Source organism: Chanodichthys erythropterus, chromosome 12, assembly GCF_024489055.1.
Source record: "Chanodichthys erythropterus isolate Z2021 chromosome 12, ASM2448905v1, whole genome shotgun sequence".
Taxonomy (NCBI): Eukaryota; Metazoa; Chordata; class Actinopteri; order Cypriniformes; family Xenocyprididae; genus Chanodichthys; species Chanodichthys erythropterus.
In genome coordinates, this window is record NC_090232.1 from 10,736,683 (window position 1) to 10,748,845 (window position 12,163).

The 12,163-nt window shown below is 37.8% G+C and overlaps 1 protein-coding gene across 1 annotated transcript; it reads right to left on the reverse strand.

Moving 5' to 3' along the window:
* Positions 1-725: 725 nt before the first annotated feature.
* On the reverse strand, positions 726-11,799 carry LOC137032920 (FERM domain-containing protein 7). The gene is made up of 12 exons (XM_067404941.1): positions 11,671-11,799; positions 7,891-7,995; positions 7,330-7,372; positions 5,241-5,319; positions 5,047-5,144; positions 4,846-4,960; positions 4,549-4,696; positions 4,329-4,424; positions 3,551-3,714; positions 2,311-2,379; positions 1,850-1,925; positions 726-1,775 (listed from the first exon to the last, which is right to left on the reverse strand). The coding sequence occupies exons 1-12, from the start codon at positions 11,797-11,799 to the stop codon at positions 726-728; spliced, it is 2,172 nt and encodes a 723-aa protein (XP_067261042.1).
* Positions 11,800-12,163: the final 364 nt, after the last annotated feature.

Consider the following 12,163-nt stretch of genomic DNA (forward strand, 5'->3'; position numbering starts at 1 on the left):
CAGATTCTGTGCCACTTCTGCAGTGCAATGATTCATTTTGTTGCTAGTGATTTCATTTGATTTTTAACAGCTCTATTTATTGTCTTATTCTAATTGTAGCTATTTATTGATTAAAAATAAGACATTTCTCAAGCATTAAATGTGGATCTTTCAGGTGAATTTGAGTGCTAATCAGGGGTGCTTTTCCCGAAGCGAACTATGGTCACAAGTTCGGTCATTACCAATAGATTTCAATGGTTCACCAACGATGCTTTCGGGAAACGCACCCCTGGTCTTGGACTTGACTCGCTTTCACCCTACCTTGGTCTTGGTCTTGTCTTGGTTTCAACCCCTAAAAGTCTTGGTCTGAACACATACTGATCTTGGTCTTGACTTGCTCTTGGATTAGGTGGTCTTGACTACAACACTAGCTATGAGAGACTTGTTGCACTTTGCAGGAATCTAGATCGATATTTGTAAAATTGAAATCGATGGTAGCGCGGATATGACGTAGTTGACAAGCGACGCAATGACGTGGTCCGTGGTTAAAATGGCTGATTTCTCTGGATTTAAACATTGTTAGAAATGTTTGGGATAAAGTAAGTACACAAGTCAACAAGATATATAACATTGTTCTAGTAATGTTTGGATATTTTAACCTAAAAATCTTACATATTGTGCCTTTAACTGTTTATATTATTTCTTGAGCCCCATCATTTAGGGCTCCAAAATTCTGAGCATGGCTACTACAACTTCATCACCTTAACAGTGGTGAGAGTTGTGTTTTCCTGATCATTCGGGCATTCCTCTTCCTCTTCCTCTCCATCCTCTTCATCAAGTTGGAGGCTTCCAGAAGAGAAGCGCATGCGTGCCAGTGGTCCAGAACGTACCACTTTACCCAGTGCAGGAAAATATGGGTAGAAGGTGTCTGAATCCGAATCACTATAACTACTTGTGCCAAGTACACATAAAGAAGTGGGTCTTTCTGGGAGAGGGGCAGGACTTAGAGGAAGGTAGGTGGGCCTGGCAGGAACCTGGTGCCGAGAAAGATGTGGATAATATCCCAGCGGGCGATACTCGGATGCATATGCAGCGGCGTTTGAGGCAAGTGTAGGTCGCTGGAATTTGAAGTCTGGTTGGCTTGAGGCTCGACGCGGCAAGCCAGTCTGAAAGGTGGAGTCGTCGCTGTAATGGCCTGCTTCAACTCTACTCAAGTCCAGTTTCCTATTCAACCCAGCCCTCAGCCCTAGTCCTCCTCTGGGGTATCTCGATTCGGCTAATCCCAGTCCAGCAGGAAGGAGCCTTTCCTGCTGCTTCTGAAGTTGTGGCGACAAGCAAGAGGATGGCAAGGACGAGTGGGCAATTCGTCTGGGCAAGTAGTGCAGAGGCACATGGTTGTGATGGGTTTGAGGGAGGCGGTCTAGGGATGAAGACGTGTGGTCTTGCAGTATGTACGGGTGAGTGGCGAGTGGGAAAGTGGGCAGAACAGGGTGGAACTGGAGATGGGGTGTGTTAGGATAGAGGAGCACGAGATGCTGGGCGTTGGGAGACAATCGTCTCTTTGCCTTCTGTCTCTGGGCTCCTCTACCACGATGTTCTACTCCTGATGTAGACATGGAACGAAGCTTGGGTGAGGCAGAGTTGCTTGAGAAGGCAGGATTTCTTGACAAGGGCCTGGATCGCTCGAGCTCATTAGTGAACATGACTTCCACAGCAGATAGACTGCGCTTTGCTACGCCTGTCTGTTCGCTGTGTTGCCCGGCAACAGTTTGGTCGGGAGGTAGATGCTCGTACAGCTGTGTGAGAAAGAAACAAATGTGAGAAACAGGATCCAAAAACACATCTGAAATGTAAGTAACAAGTACAATACCTGCTTAGAGACGTCAGTTAGTATGTCAGGAGAGGATCTGCATTGTCGAGTCTCATATTCAGACTTGCAGTAACTTCTGAAAATAAAAATGCAAAACAGGCTGTCGATGCAGTGAAAAACAAACCCCTACAGCACTGTCCAATTTACTAAAGAATCTGTTTTTGCGACTTAAAGGGGAAATGTTAAAACGCATCCCAGGTTAATGTTCAGAGACAACTTTGGTTATCATTTGTCCATCCATGACGCTGTGGGTTTCAGAAATGTGCTTGAGTGGCTCAATATAGTAACATTGACCCAACTGCTGGCGTTAGTTAAGGCTACTTAACTGTCTAATCCAGTAGGAGACAGCAAGAGTGTTTGGGAAATCATTATGTATAATTTATGTTATTCCCTTTAGTCCCACAGAAATTTATGCACAAATGTTTTCTCTTTAAATCACAACACCCAACATAACATCTTACCTTTCAAAAGGCAAATGTTTCTTGCCTCCAGAGCCCACACACTCAAGAAGTTGCTTCTGTGTTCTGCCACTACAATATCACAATTGTAAACATTAAAAGATTTTTTACAAGACAATTATTGCTGATATGCAAATAAAAATCCCATCAAGTCTTGTCCACACTCAAAGTGATTTTCTTGAATATTTGGAATTCCTGCCACTGGATGCCCTAACATTATTTGTGGCTTGCAAAACAGAGTTATACGCTACCATTCAAAGATTTGGGGTTGGTAATATCTTGGAAATAAGTCTCTTTATGCTCATGCTTTTATTTGGTCAAAAATATAGTAAAACAGTAATATAGTGAAATATTATTACAATTAAATGCTGATTTTGTGCATTTCTCATTATTGTCAATGTTTAAAACAGTTGTTCTGCGTAATATTTTTGTGGGGACTGAAACTTTTTTCAGGATTCTTTAATGAATAGAAAGTTCAACAGAACCGCATTTACTATATATGAAATAGATTTTTTTATAACAATGTAAAAGACTACTGTCATTTTTGATCATTTTAATGCATCCTTGCTGAATAAAAGTTTTAAACTTTTGATCAGTAGTGTATATTGCTGGTAAAAACAAGACTACATTCTATTTTTACAATCAGTTTTCATGCTGCTAAAAATTAATGTTCGTGTGTATAAAAAATCCAGCAGTCCATGATGCATCATATCCTCAACATGATGAATGTTTGTCAATACATGAATCAATGCTGACAGTTTCTGACCCATCATTTTTCATGTATGTGGGCAAAGACATTTCATATTGTACAGTAAAATCACTCACAGTGACTAACTTCTCCATCTTGCCTTCATTCAACTATAGTATCTGATCATGTCGCTTCATTACTGCTCATTTGCATCAAGTTAAACTACTCTCAACTTTGTCAAATTGCTAGTCAAATGTCATGTAATGTCGCCAATGGTTACTGTTGCTCATTTCGTCGGTTATCGTCAACTCTCACTAAATCGCTGTCAGTGTGAAAGCACTTTCACACATATAAACCAACGACTGTAGTCTTTAGTTATGTGTTGAAAAAAAAAAAGAGAGATTAGAACTGCTCTGTTTAATATCCTCATTACACCCTCTCAGAGGGTTTATGGAAGATTATTAGGAACGATCATCGTAGCATAAAGTATTAGACAACTGGGGCTTCTCATTGCATTCCACAAATCTTAAGTCATTCTCTCTCACACACACATACCTGTATCTGAAACTGGATCCTTTGCTAGACAGAATGGACTTTTGATGTGACTTGGGCTCCTCAGCAAGTCTGAAGAAAGCGTGATACTCCACACACATTTTCCAGAACGCCTTACACACATCTCTGCTGGCCATAGAAAACTCAACAGTGTCCCTCCTCGAAGGCTAACACAGTAAGAGTTGAGTGGATGACAGATTAAGATTGTTAAAGCATTTTCAGACTCAAATTAAATGCCTTCAGAGTCAGACTAATGCTAGCTTATTAGAAATACATTCCAATAAACATTTTTCCTTCCTGTAGCTCAAAAATAGTGACCTCTGCTAGCAACATCAAGTTCATGGGTTTGATTCCCAGAGAATGCATTAACTGATCAAATGTGTACCTTGAATGCAATGTAAGTTTCTTTGGATAGAAGCTTCTGCATACACGTAAATGTACATTTTTACCATTTCATTGGTGCTGATTATTTAATAAGAGTATAAACAAAAGTTGTGCATCTGCCTTCTTCTTTTTTTATGTGGTTTATCTTTCTTTTCTTTTCTATCTCATTGTTGTCTCTCATGATAAATTGCTTGTGCTGTTCCTCATTTGTAAGTCTGCCAGCTTTGGATAAAAACGTCTGCTAAATGACTAAATGTAAATCTAGACGTCAGCACTAATGTTCCAAATACAATATATGAAGAGAAATATAATTTCAGTTGTTGCAGAGGAACTATTGTTTTCTTTTCCCCACAGTTTCCCAACAGTGGTAGTAATGGAGGGATTGTTTGTGTCTCACCCCAGTTTCAGTGTGGAGTTTGATAAGGAAATGTTTCCTCTTGAAGCTTAGCTTACGGATCTTGGCCCAGCTGAAGGTATTGATCTTTGTGTTTCCCTGATAATGGTATAAGATGTTAAATATTTAAACATGCAAGAGAGAATTTATATTTCTTAGCTGCATTTAAGGTAGTTGTAAATATGTGAGCATGTAAGTGTAAACATTTATATCTGTACAGTACCTGAAAAACGAGTACCCCCATATGTGTGACAGCGAGATTGATTCTCATGCCTTCTCCATCATGGGCAGGGTGAGGACGGATCCCGTACATGTCCATTTTCCGGGCAACCTCCAACAAATGCACATCTGATTCACCAGGAGTGTGACCTCTGTCACCAAAATCCAAATTAAGTTAATGGACAAAATTAAAGATGTTCAATTACTCATCTGTCATGGCATATTGTACATTATAAGAGCTGCATGTTAATGGGAATATTATAATTTTGGTATGCTCATACGGTGTGTAGCTGTGTGTTACCTGTGCTTTTTGTGAAAGCGAATGATTTTGTGGTCCAAGTACTCCTGGTTTGGCACATATTGCTTATTTTCAAGATGATGAGCATCCAATTCGTCATCATAATCCCCAATTTCTGCTACAAATGGGGACAGAGAGGGAAAACGATAAAGTGTATATGATAATCAAACAGATGGTATGTAAACTTTAAATAAGAGGAGATACCTTGCAGTATATGAGAGACCAGCAGGGCGGCACTGTTATCATTACAGGTGAGGCTGCCATTTGACAGATCCTGTTTGATCTGAAGGGCAAACAGATACCTGTATAAAAGAGGCAGCAGTCAGACTGAACGCATATCACCTATCACCATCTATTTATCGGTCTATGTAACAGATAATCATGTGCTTGTGGTTTACCTGGTTAAGCCTCTCTGCAGTTGTCCTGGGTCAGGAGGGAAAAATTTCACTATGAAATGGAACGCCACATCACTGGTATCTATGGGAAGTGCACAAACTTATTTGACCCTACTAGCATTAAAACGTCTCAGGTTATGACTATAACCATAGTTCCCTGAGAGAGGGAACGAGACACTGCGTCCCGAAGGGGGCGCTATGGGAACGCCCCTTCGGGACGCAGTGTGAGTTCCCTTGAAAGGGAACTACTTTATTAATAATCTTAATATTAACTAAAGAATCAAGCAGACAGTGATATTTTAATTAAGCATCTGGGATGGTAAATAAAAGGTTCAATCTAGGGAACTGCTGGAATTGGTGAATACTAACTTCTGAGACCACATATTCAAATTAGGGGATACAGAAAGCATCTGTAGTTGAAAGTGGGGTAAGATGTGCCAGGGGGTACATTCTCAAGATTCAGTATTTTAATGTATTTTTAAAAGTATGTTCATTTGCAAAAAATGCTGCTGACATGCAAAAAAAGCATGTCAGCAGCATTTTTTTAGCTGTTCATGGAGTTTTCTACATTGGCAGTATAATGAGTGTTGTGTCAAAGAGTTTTGGGGGCAAGTTGGATTTTTTAAATCACTGAATCACTTTTTTTCTTTTTGAAGGCACAGTGGCTCAGCGGGTAACACTGTCGCCTCACAGCAAAGATGTTCCCTGGTTCGTGTCTCAGCTGAGCCAGGAAGCTTTTCTGTGTGGAGTTTGCATGTTCTCCCTGTGTCTGTTTCCTCCAGGTGCTCTGCTTTCCCAGGAGTCCAGAAACAAGCAGTATAGGTGAATTGGAGACACTAAATGTTGTCTGTAGGTGTGAATTCATGTGTGTGTGAGTCCCAAGCCATGTAATGGGGCTGGGGAAAGACCTGGTGACCTATCCCGGAAAAATCATTGCCAAGAAAATTCACGGACAATCTCTCATATATGGCAAGAGATGGCCCTTATAATCACCAAGAGTGGGATACGACTGAAATGGTTAATGAATGACTGATTTTATGGCACAATGTTGCAGATGCCTAAAATATATTAAAGGTTTATTTCACCTAAAAATGAAAATTCTGTCATTAATTACTCACCCTCATGTCATTCCAAACCCTTTTTTCCAAAGACTTTTGTTCATCTTCAGAACACAAATGAAGATCTTTTTTGATGAAATCAATGAAATTGATGAAACGATTCCTGTCCTTCCATTGACAGCTACACAACTGACACTTTGATGCTTCAAAAAGTTCATAAAGAGACTGTAAAACTAATATATATATGAATTGAGTGGTTTAGTCCAAATGTTTCTGAAGAGACTCAATCTCAAACAGATTGAATTTAGGCTTTTATTCACAAACATTTCTCAATGCACACATCAGTTGTGGTAAACAGTAGCTCAAACATGTTTGCTTGACATGTGAGAACCAATGAGGTTCATTCTCATGTGTTACGCAGCACGTTTGAGCTTCTGCAAAAGCCAATGAGGTTTGTTCTCATGTGTTACGCAGCACGTTTGAGCTTCTGCAAAAGCCAATGAGGTTCATTCTCATGTGTTACGCAGCACGTTTGAGCTTCTGCAAAAGCCAATGAGGTTTGTTCTCGCGCATCAAGTAAGTACGGTTGAGCTTCTGTTCACTGATCAAGGTTTATATGTGATTAAAAGCCTAAATTAAATCTGTTCATCATATAAATCGATTGTGTCTCTTCAGAAAAATTTGACTAAACCTCCTAATTCATATGGATTAGTTTTACGATCTCTTTATGAACTTTTTGAAGCATCAAAGTTCCAGTTGCGTAGCTGTCAATGGGACAGAAAGCTCTCAGATTTCATTAAAGATCATCAGATGAAAGTCTTACGGGTTTGGAACGACGTGACAGAATTTTCATTTTTTGGGTGAACTATTCCTTTAAGTGTATCAATTTGACCTTTAAATCCCTTTTCCTTGCCAATAAAACTTAACTAAAGTTGTCACACCATTCACCAAGTTACCAAGCATTTGCTGAACAAATAATCAACTGAAAATTAACCAAGTGGACCTTGTCACAAGACGACCACTACAAAACTCACTTTTGATCTGCTTAGCCACTGGTTTCAGGAGTTCAAGCCAGACCTGTAGAAGAAACATTAAGACCTAATGATTTAATTGATTTTATTTTCTATTGCAGCAAAAAAAAATTGACATGTGTAGATAAAGCAACTATTTCAAGGGACAGTTCACTCACAAATGAAAACATTGTCATTGTTCAACCTCATGGACTCTGATGAGATAATGAGATCAATTATTCTGAGTTGATCGATTTTGATTTGTGAACAATCCATTCAGATTAGTTTTCTGAACTGAATAAACCGATTTAAAAAAATCATACTCAAAAGGTCATCGCTACTTCTCTCATGAAGTCACCACAAAGAGTTAGGCGAATGTCATAATTTCCAAAGTGCTTTTACATCCTTTTTAAAGCTTGAAAGATCTAGACCCCATTCATTATAATTGCATGAAAAAGAGCGACCAACAACATTATTGAAAATTTCTTCTTTTGTGCTCCATGAGGGTACAACATGCTCATTTTTTAGGGTGAACTATTCCTTTAAGGGCTGCTATTGACATCTCTGACAGGTCAAAGGACTCACATAGCTGCCAGTATGGTGACGAAACTCTAGGCCAAAGTACTCCTTCTCCAGCAGCTTTAGATGACCACACACCTTATTGAAGAAATCAGAACCCAGAATCTTTCTCTGCAGGAAGATGAAGAAGAATAAACCACAGACATTTAATACTGGTCTCAGTGCTGCCTGCATCAATGTAACTTAAATGATGTGACTGCAGTGTCACTGTGAAATTACTCCTCGGATTTGCTTCTTTCTTCCATTTCTATTACTTGATGCGGGTGTTAACGAGATGGTGATGCGATCTGAGCAGAATGTTACTGTTAGAGCAACTTTCTCTGGTAATTGAATCTGCAGCAACTGAACTGCTCAAACAGAATTATGGGGAAGTCAGATGCTCACTGAGTCAGCCTCAAAATACAGGGTTGCTATCTGATGAATGTGTTTGTGGGCACATATGTGTGTGAGGATGTGTCACTAAACCCTGTATTTACTGTGACAGCGGGGCATAGAAACTCCCCATTATCTTGTCAAAGACAAGGAACAAAATAAGATAGAGGGATAAAGTCAGGGACAAGTGTGAGATAGAGAGGTTAAAACAGACCACAGTACAAAAATAAAGAAAGATCTGTGAAACTCATGGCAGGGTGAAGTTACGTCAGACTTTGTAAATATGTGTGAAGACATAATGGATGCTTTTTTGCACTGTTTATTCAGGACAAATCTGACTTTCAACAGTGAAGCATCACTGAACATGTACTTTAATCCACTTTTGTCTAGGGAATATAATCAAATTTTTACAGAAAACGTGACGTGCTTGTCCGAGCAAGTGTTGCCACCATGATGTCAGAATGTTGTGGCTAGCAAAATTATTTATATGTTGTAATAGTATTTATTCATATTTTGAATTAGCTTTTGTTTTTAGTTTTAATTTTAATTTTAGGTCTGCCGGCATTACTTTCGTTTGGTTCTTTGTTTATTTTGAAATTAAAACTTTGTTTGAACATTCGCCGGTTCCCGCCTCCTTCTTCCCGTATATACGAACTGCGTTACAGTATTACTTTGACTTTTTATGGCATAAAATGGAACTGGCGTCACTTTCTTCAGTTCATACTCGTTTGGTAGCGCATAAAGCTCGGATGCGTCAGGATATTTATTAATATTTCTCAGATTGTCTTCATCATTGTCTTCCTCAAACCATTTAAGTAGCTAGTTGTTAAGACTTGGTTGAATTTATTTCAAACTGAATAAGAGGAATAAACTCAAAATCTTTAAGTTGAGTTTACTCTAATGTATGGAAGAGGATTAGGGCCAAGCAATAATAAAAAAATAAAACCATCTCGAGATTAAAGTTGTTAAATTTAGAGAAACAACTCGTTACATTTAGAGAAAAAAGTCTAAATAAAATGTTGAGAATAAATTCATTAAATTACGAGAAAAAAACTTGTTAAATTTCAAGAAAAAAGTCAAGATAAAATGTTGAGAATAAACTCGTTAAATTACGGAAAAAAACTTGTTAAATTTCGAGAAAAAAGTCAACATAAAATGTTGAGAATAAAGTTATTTAATTACGAGAAAAAAGTTAAATTATGAGAACAAATTCGTTAAATTACGAATTTGTTCTCATAATTTAACGACTTTTTTCTCGTAATTTTATGACTTTATTCTCAACATTTTATCTCGACTTTTTTTCTCGAAATTTAACGACTTTTTCTCATAATTTAACAAATTTGTTCTCATAATCTAACAACTTTTTTCTCGCAATTTAATGACTTTATTCTCAACATTTTATTTCGACTTTTTTCTCGAAATTTAACAATTTTTTTCTCGAAATTTAACAACTTTAATCTCGAGATGGTTTTATTTTTTTTATTATTGCTTGGCCCTAATTCTCTTCTGTACTAATGATTGACTAAACCAACACTAAAATATAAGTGACTTTAACTTAACAGTGTCCTCAAATGGCTTGCGTTACGGTAACTTATCGAGTTTTACAGTATTAATTTTATGTGCTTTCCTCATTTTTAATTTTTTAAATATTTCTGTTTAACTTTTAGTTTTAATAATTTTAGTTCTTAAACCTAAACTTATTTTATTTAATTTAGTTGCCAAGACAATATTTCTAAGTTTCATTTAACTTTTTCAAGTTTTATCTTCTAATATTTATGCTTTATTATATTTCAGATTAATTTCAGTTAACGAAAATGACTTTTAATAGTTTTAGTTAACTATAACACTGGTAGCCACTAGTTACTAAGGCATTCCTATGTAGTTGCTATGCTCTGAGTGGTTGGTTACTAAAACAGCCAGAAATTTCCCTCTTTTAGTGTAAATTTACAAGATATTATACACATTTTTAAGTATTTTGCTTAGACAAGCAATAGCATAGGTGTCATCAACAAGCCACACGCTCTAAGGTACCATTCATGTCATTAAAAAAACCTAACCCTCAGTATTAAAAAATAATAACCGCAAGTACCACAAAATATGCTGAAATGACATTCTTTTTACCAAGTATTGATTAAAACAACAGATTGTCTCTCTACAACCTCACATCTTTCTCTCAGATTTCTTGTATTTTTGAGTGCTTCTAATTGCCTGTTTTGCCCGAGGGTGTAGGGGAATGCTGGCATGCTTTCTGGAATGAGGCCAGGACAAGCTTCTGTTCAGTGTAGGCCATGATATTTACCCCTATTCAGTCACACACATGCCTCACAGGCACTAAATCTCTCACTCACTCATTCACTCACTCTCTGTCCTTTTTTTCTGTCCATCTCCCCTCCACCCTGACTTTATATCTCACCTGCTTTTTCTGATTGGTAGGACAAGATTGTGCTGTGTAAAACCAGTGAAAACCCCCAGGCACGTACACACACATACACACAGAGCATCCCCCATGAAGCAGAAGCAGCAGCAGATAATGGGACATGAAATGATGCTCCTTTACAAGCAAAACACAGCTAGAGCAAAAGTGAGAGAACCCCTTACACACACACACACACACTAGACCACAAAAGATGGTTTTGACAAAGGATATAGCCTATTTTTTTAATTAATTACTTTTTAAATGAGGAAACATAAAGCGACTTAAAGTGATATATTAATGCAAACATATTAAAAGTCAAAATTATGTATTGTCCTTGTTACCAGCTACACATACTTAAATGATTATTTAATATAGACATAAACATTACAAAATGTAATTATAGGGTAGACTTGGCTTGTTGTCACACTGTCACAATATTTCACAGGCTGTAGGGTTATTTCTGAAAGCCATTGTCAAATAGCTTGAAGTCTCAGCCACAAAAAAAAAAAAAAAAAAGCTACACTTTTACTTCCCAGGAAAAAAAAAAAAAAAAAAAATACAGTTCACTGAACACATTCAGTGCCTCAGTAGAGTTGTCACACTATATGGGGTATTTTGAACAATTCATCAAACATAAAGATATATCAAACCATTATTTGGACAACAAGTAAATATGCATGTGACAACAATCTGACATTTATGAAAACTAACCTACACAGTTAAAATCTACCTTCATTATACAGCTGAACCTAGTCTGAGTGCACGCCATGTGGTTTTATTGTGTTTAGTTGTTTAGCTTATGCAACAGATAGCAAAAAAAAAATGCTATTAGAATATTTGTTTGGAGACAAAGCTCACAAAACATATTCACGACTAAAAACCGCAGGTTTGAAACTAGCACGCAAAACCACTGCTATATAAAAAAAGCATTTGGACCTTATAGCCCCTCTGTGACAACTTGCCCCGGTCTGTATAAATATATATATATTATTTCTCACCTCCACCTCGAAAACTCTCTCACTGTCGTCTAAGAAGATGACGCGTAATCGCAGCTTCTCATTCTTGCTCTTCGTCCGCGCAGCTGTCCTATTGACAGGTGTCTTCAGCAACTCGAACTTATCCCCCATCTTCTGCGCCTTTAGGGTTTAAACACCACACTTTTCATTTAAATAAAGCACAGAGTGTCCATATTGTGGGACATTATCCGTTTGATGCTGTAGTGAGGGAGTTGCGCGCGGCGGTCTCGTGACGACTGTTCACGCATCCTGTTCTTAAACTGAGCAGCATCAGCAGCACTACAGCATCTGATCTCAGTGCAGAGCATCTACCTCACGAGTTACAATCAACACAAGTCTGTAAAACGCGGTTTCATGTTGTAAACAAATGAAAATAATTAGTTTCGTCACTTTATTCATCGTTGTGGACGCTAAATAAAGACCAAAGTAAAGAAAAGCCGACGAAAAATGGCAATAATTACTATAGGCTAAAGAT

Excerpts from the sequence above, each read along its gene's own strand:
- LOC137032920 (XM_067404941.1), bottom strand. The coding sequence starts at position 11,799 with ATGGGGGATAAGTTCGAGTTGCTGAAGACACCTGTCAATAGGACAGCT. Across the intron at positions 7,373-7,890 it reads GTCACCATACTGGCAGCTAT|GTCTGGCTTGAACTCCTGAA; the intron begins GTGAGTCCTTTG and ends TTTCTTCTACAG. Across the intron at positions 1,926-2,310 it reads AAACATTTGCCTTTTGAAAG|AAGTTACTGCAAGTCTGAAT; the intron begins GTAAGATGTTAT and ends TTTTATTTTCAG.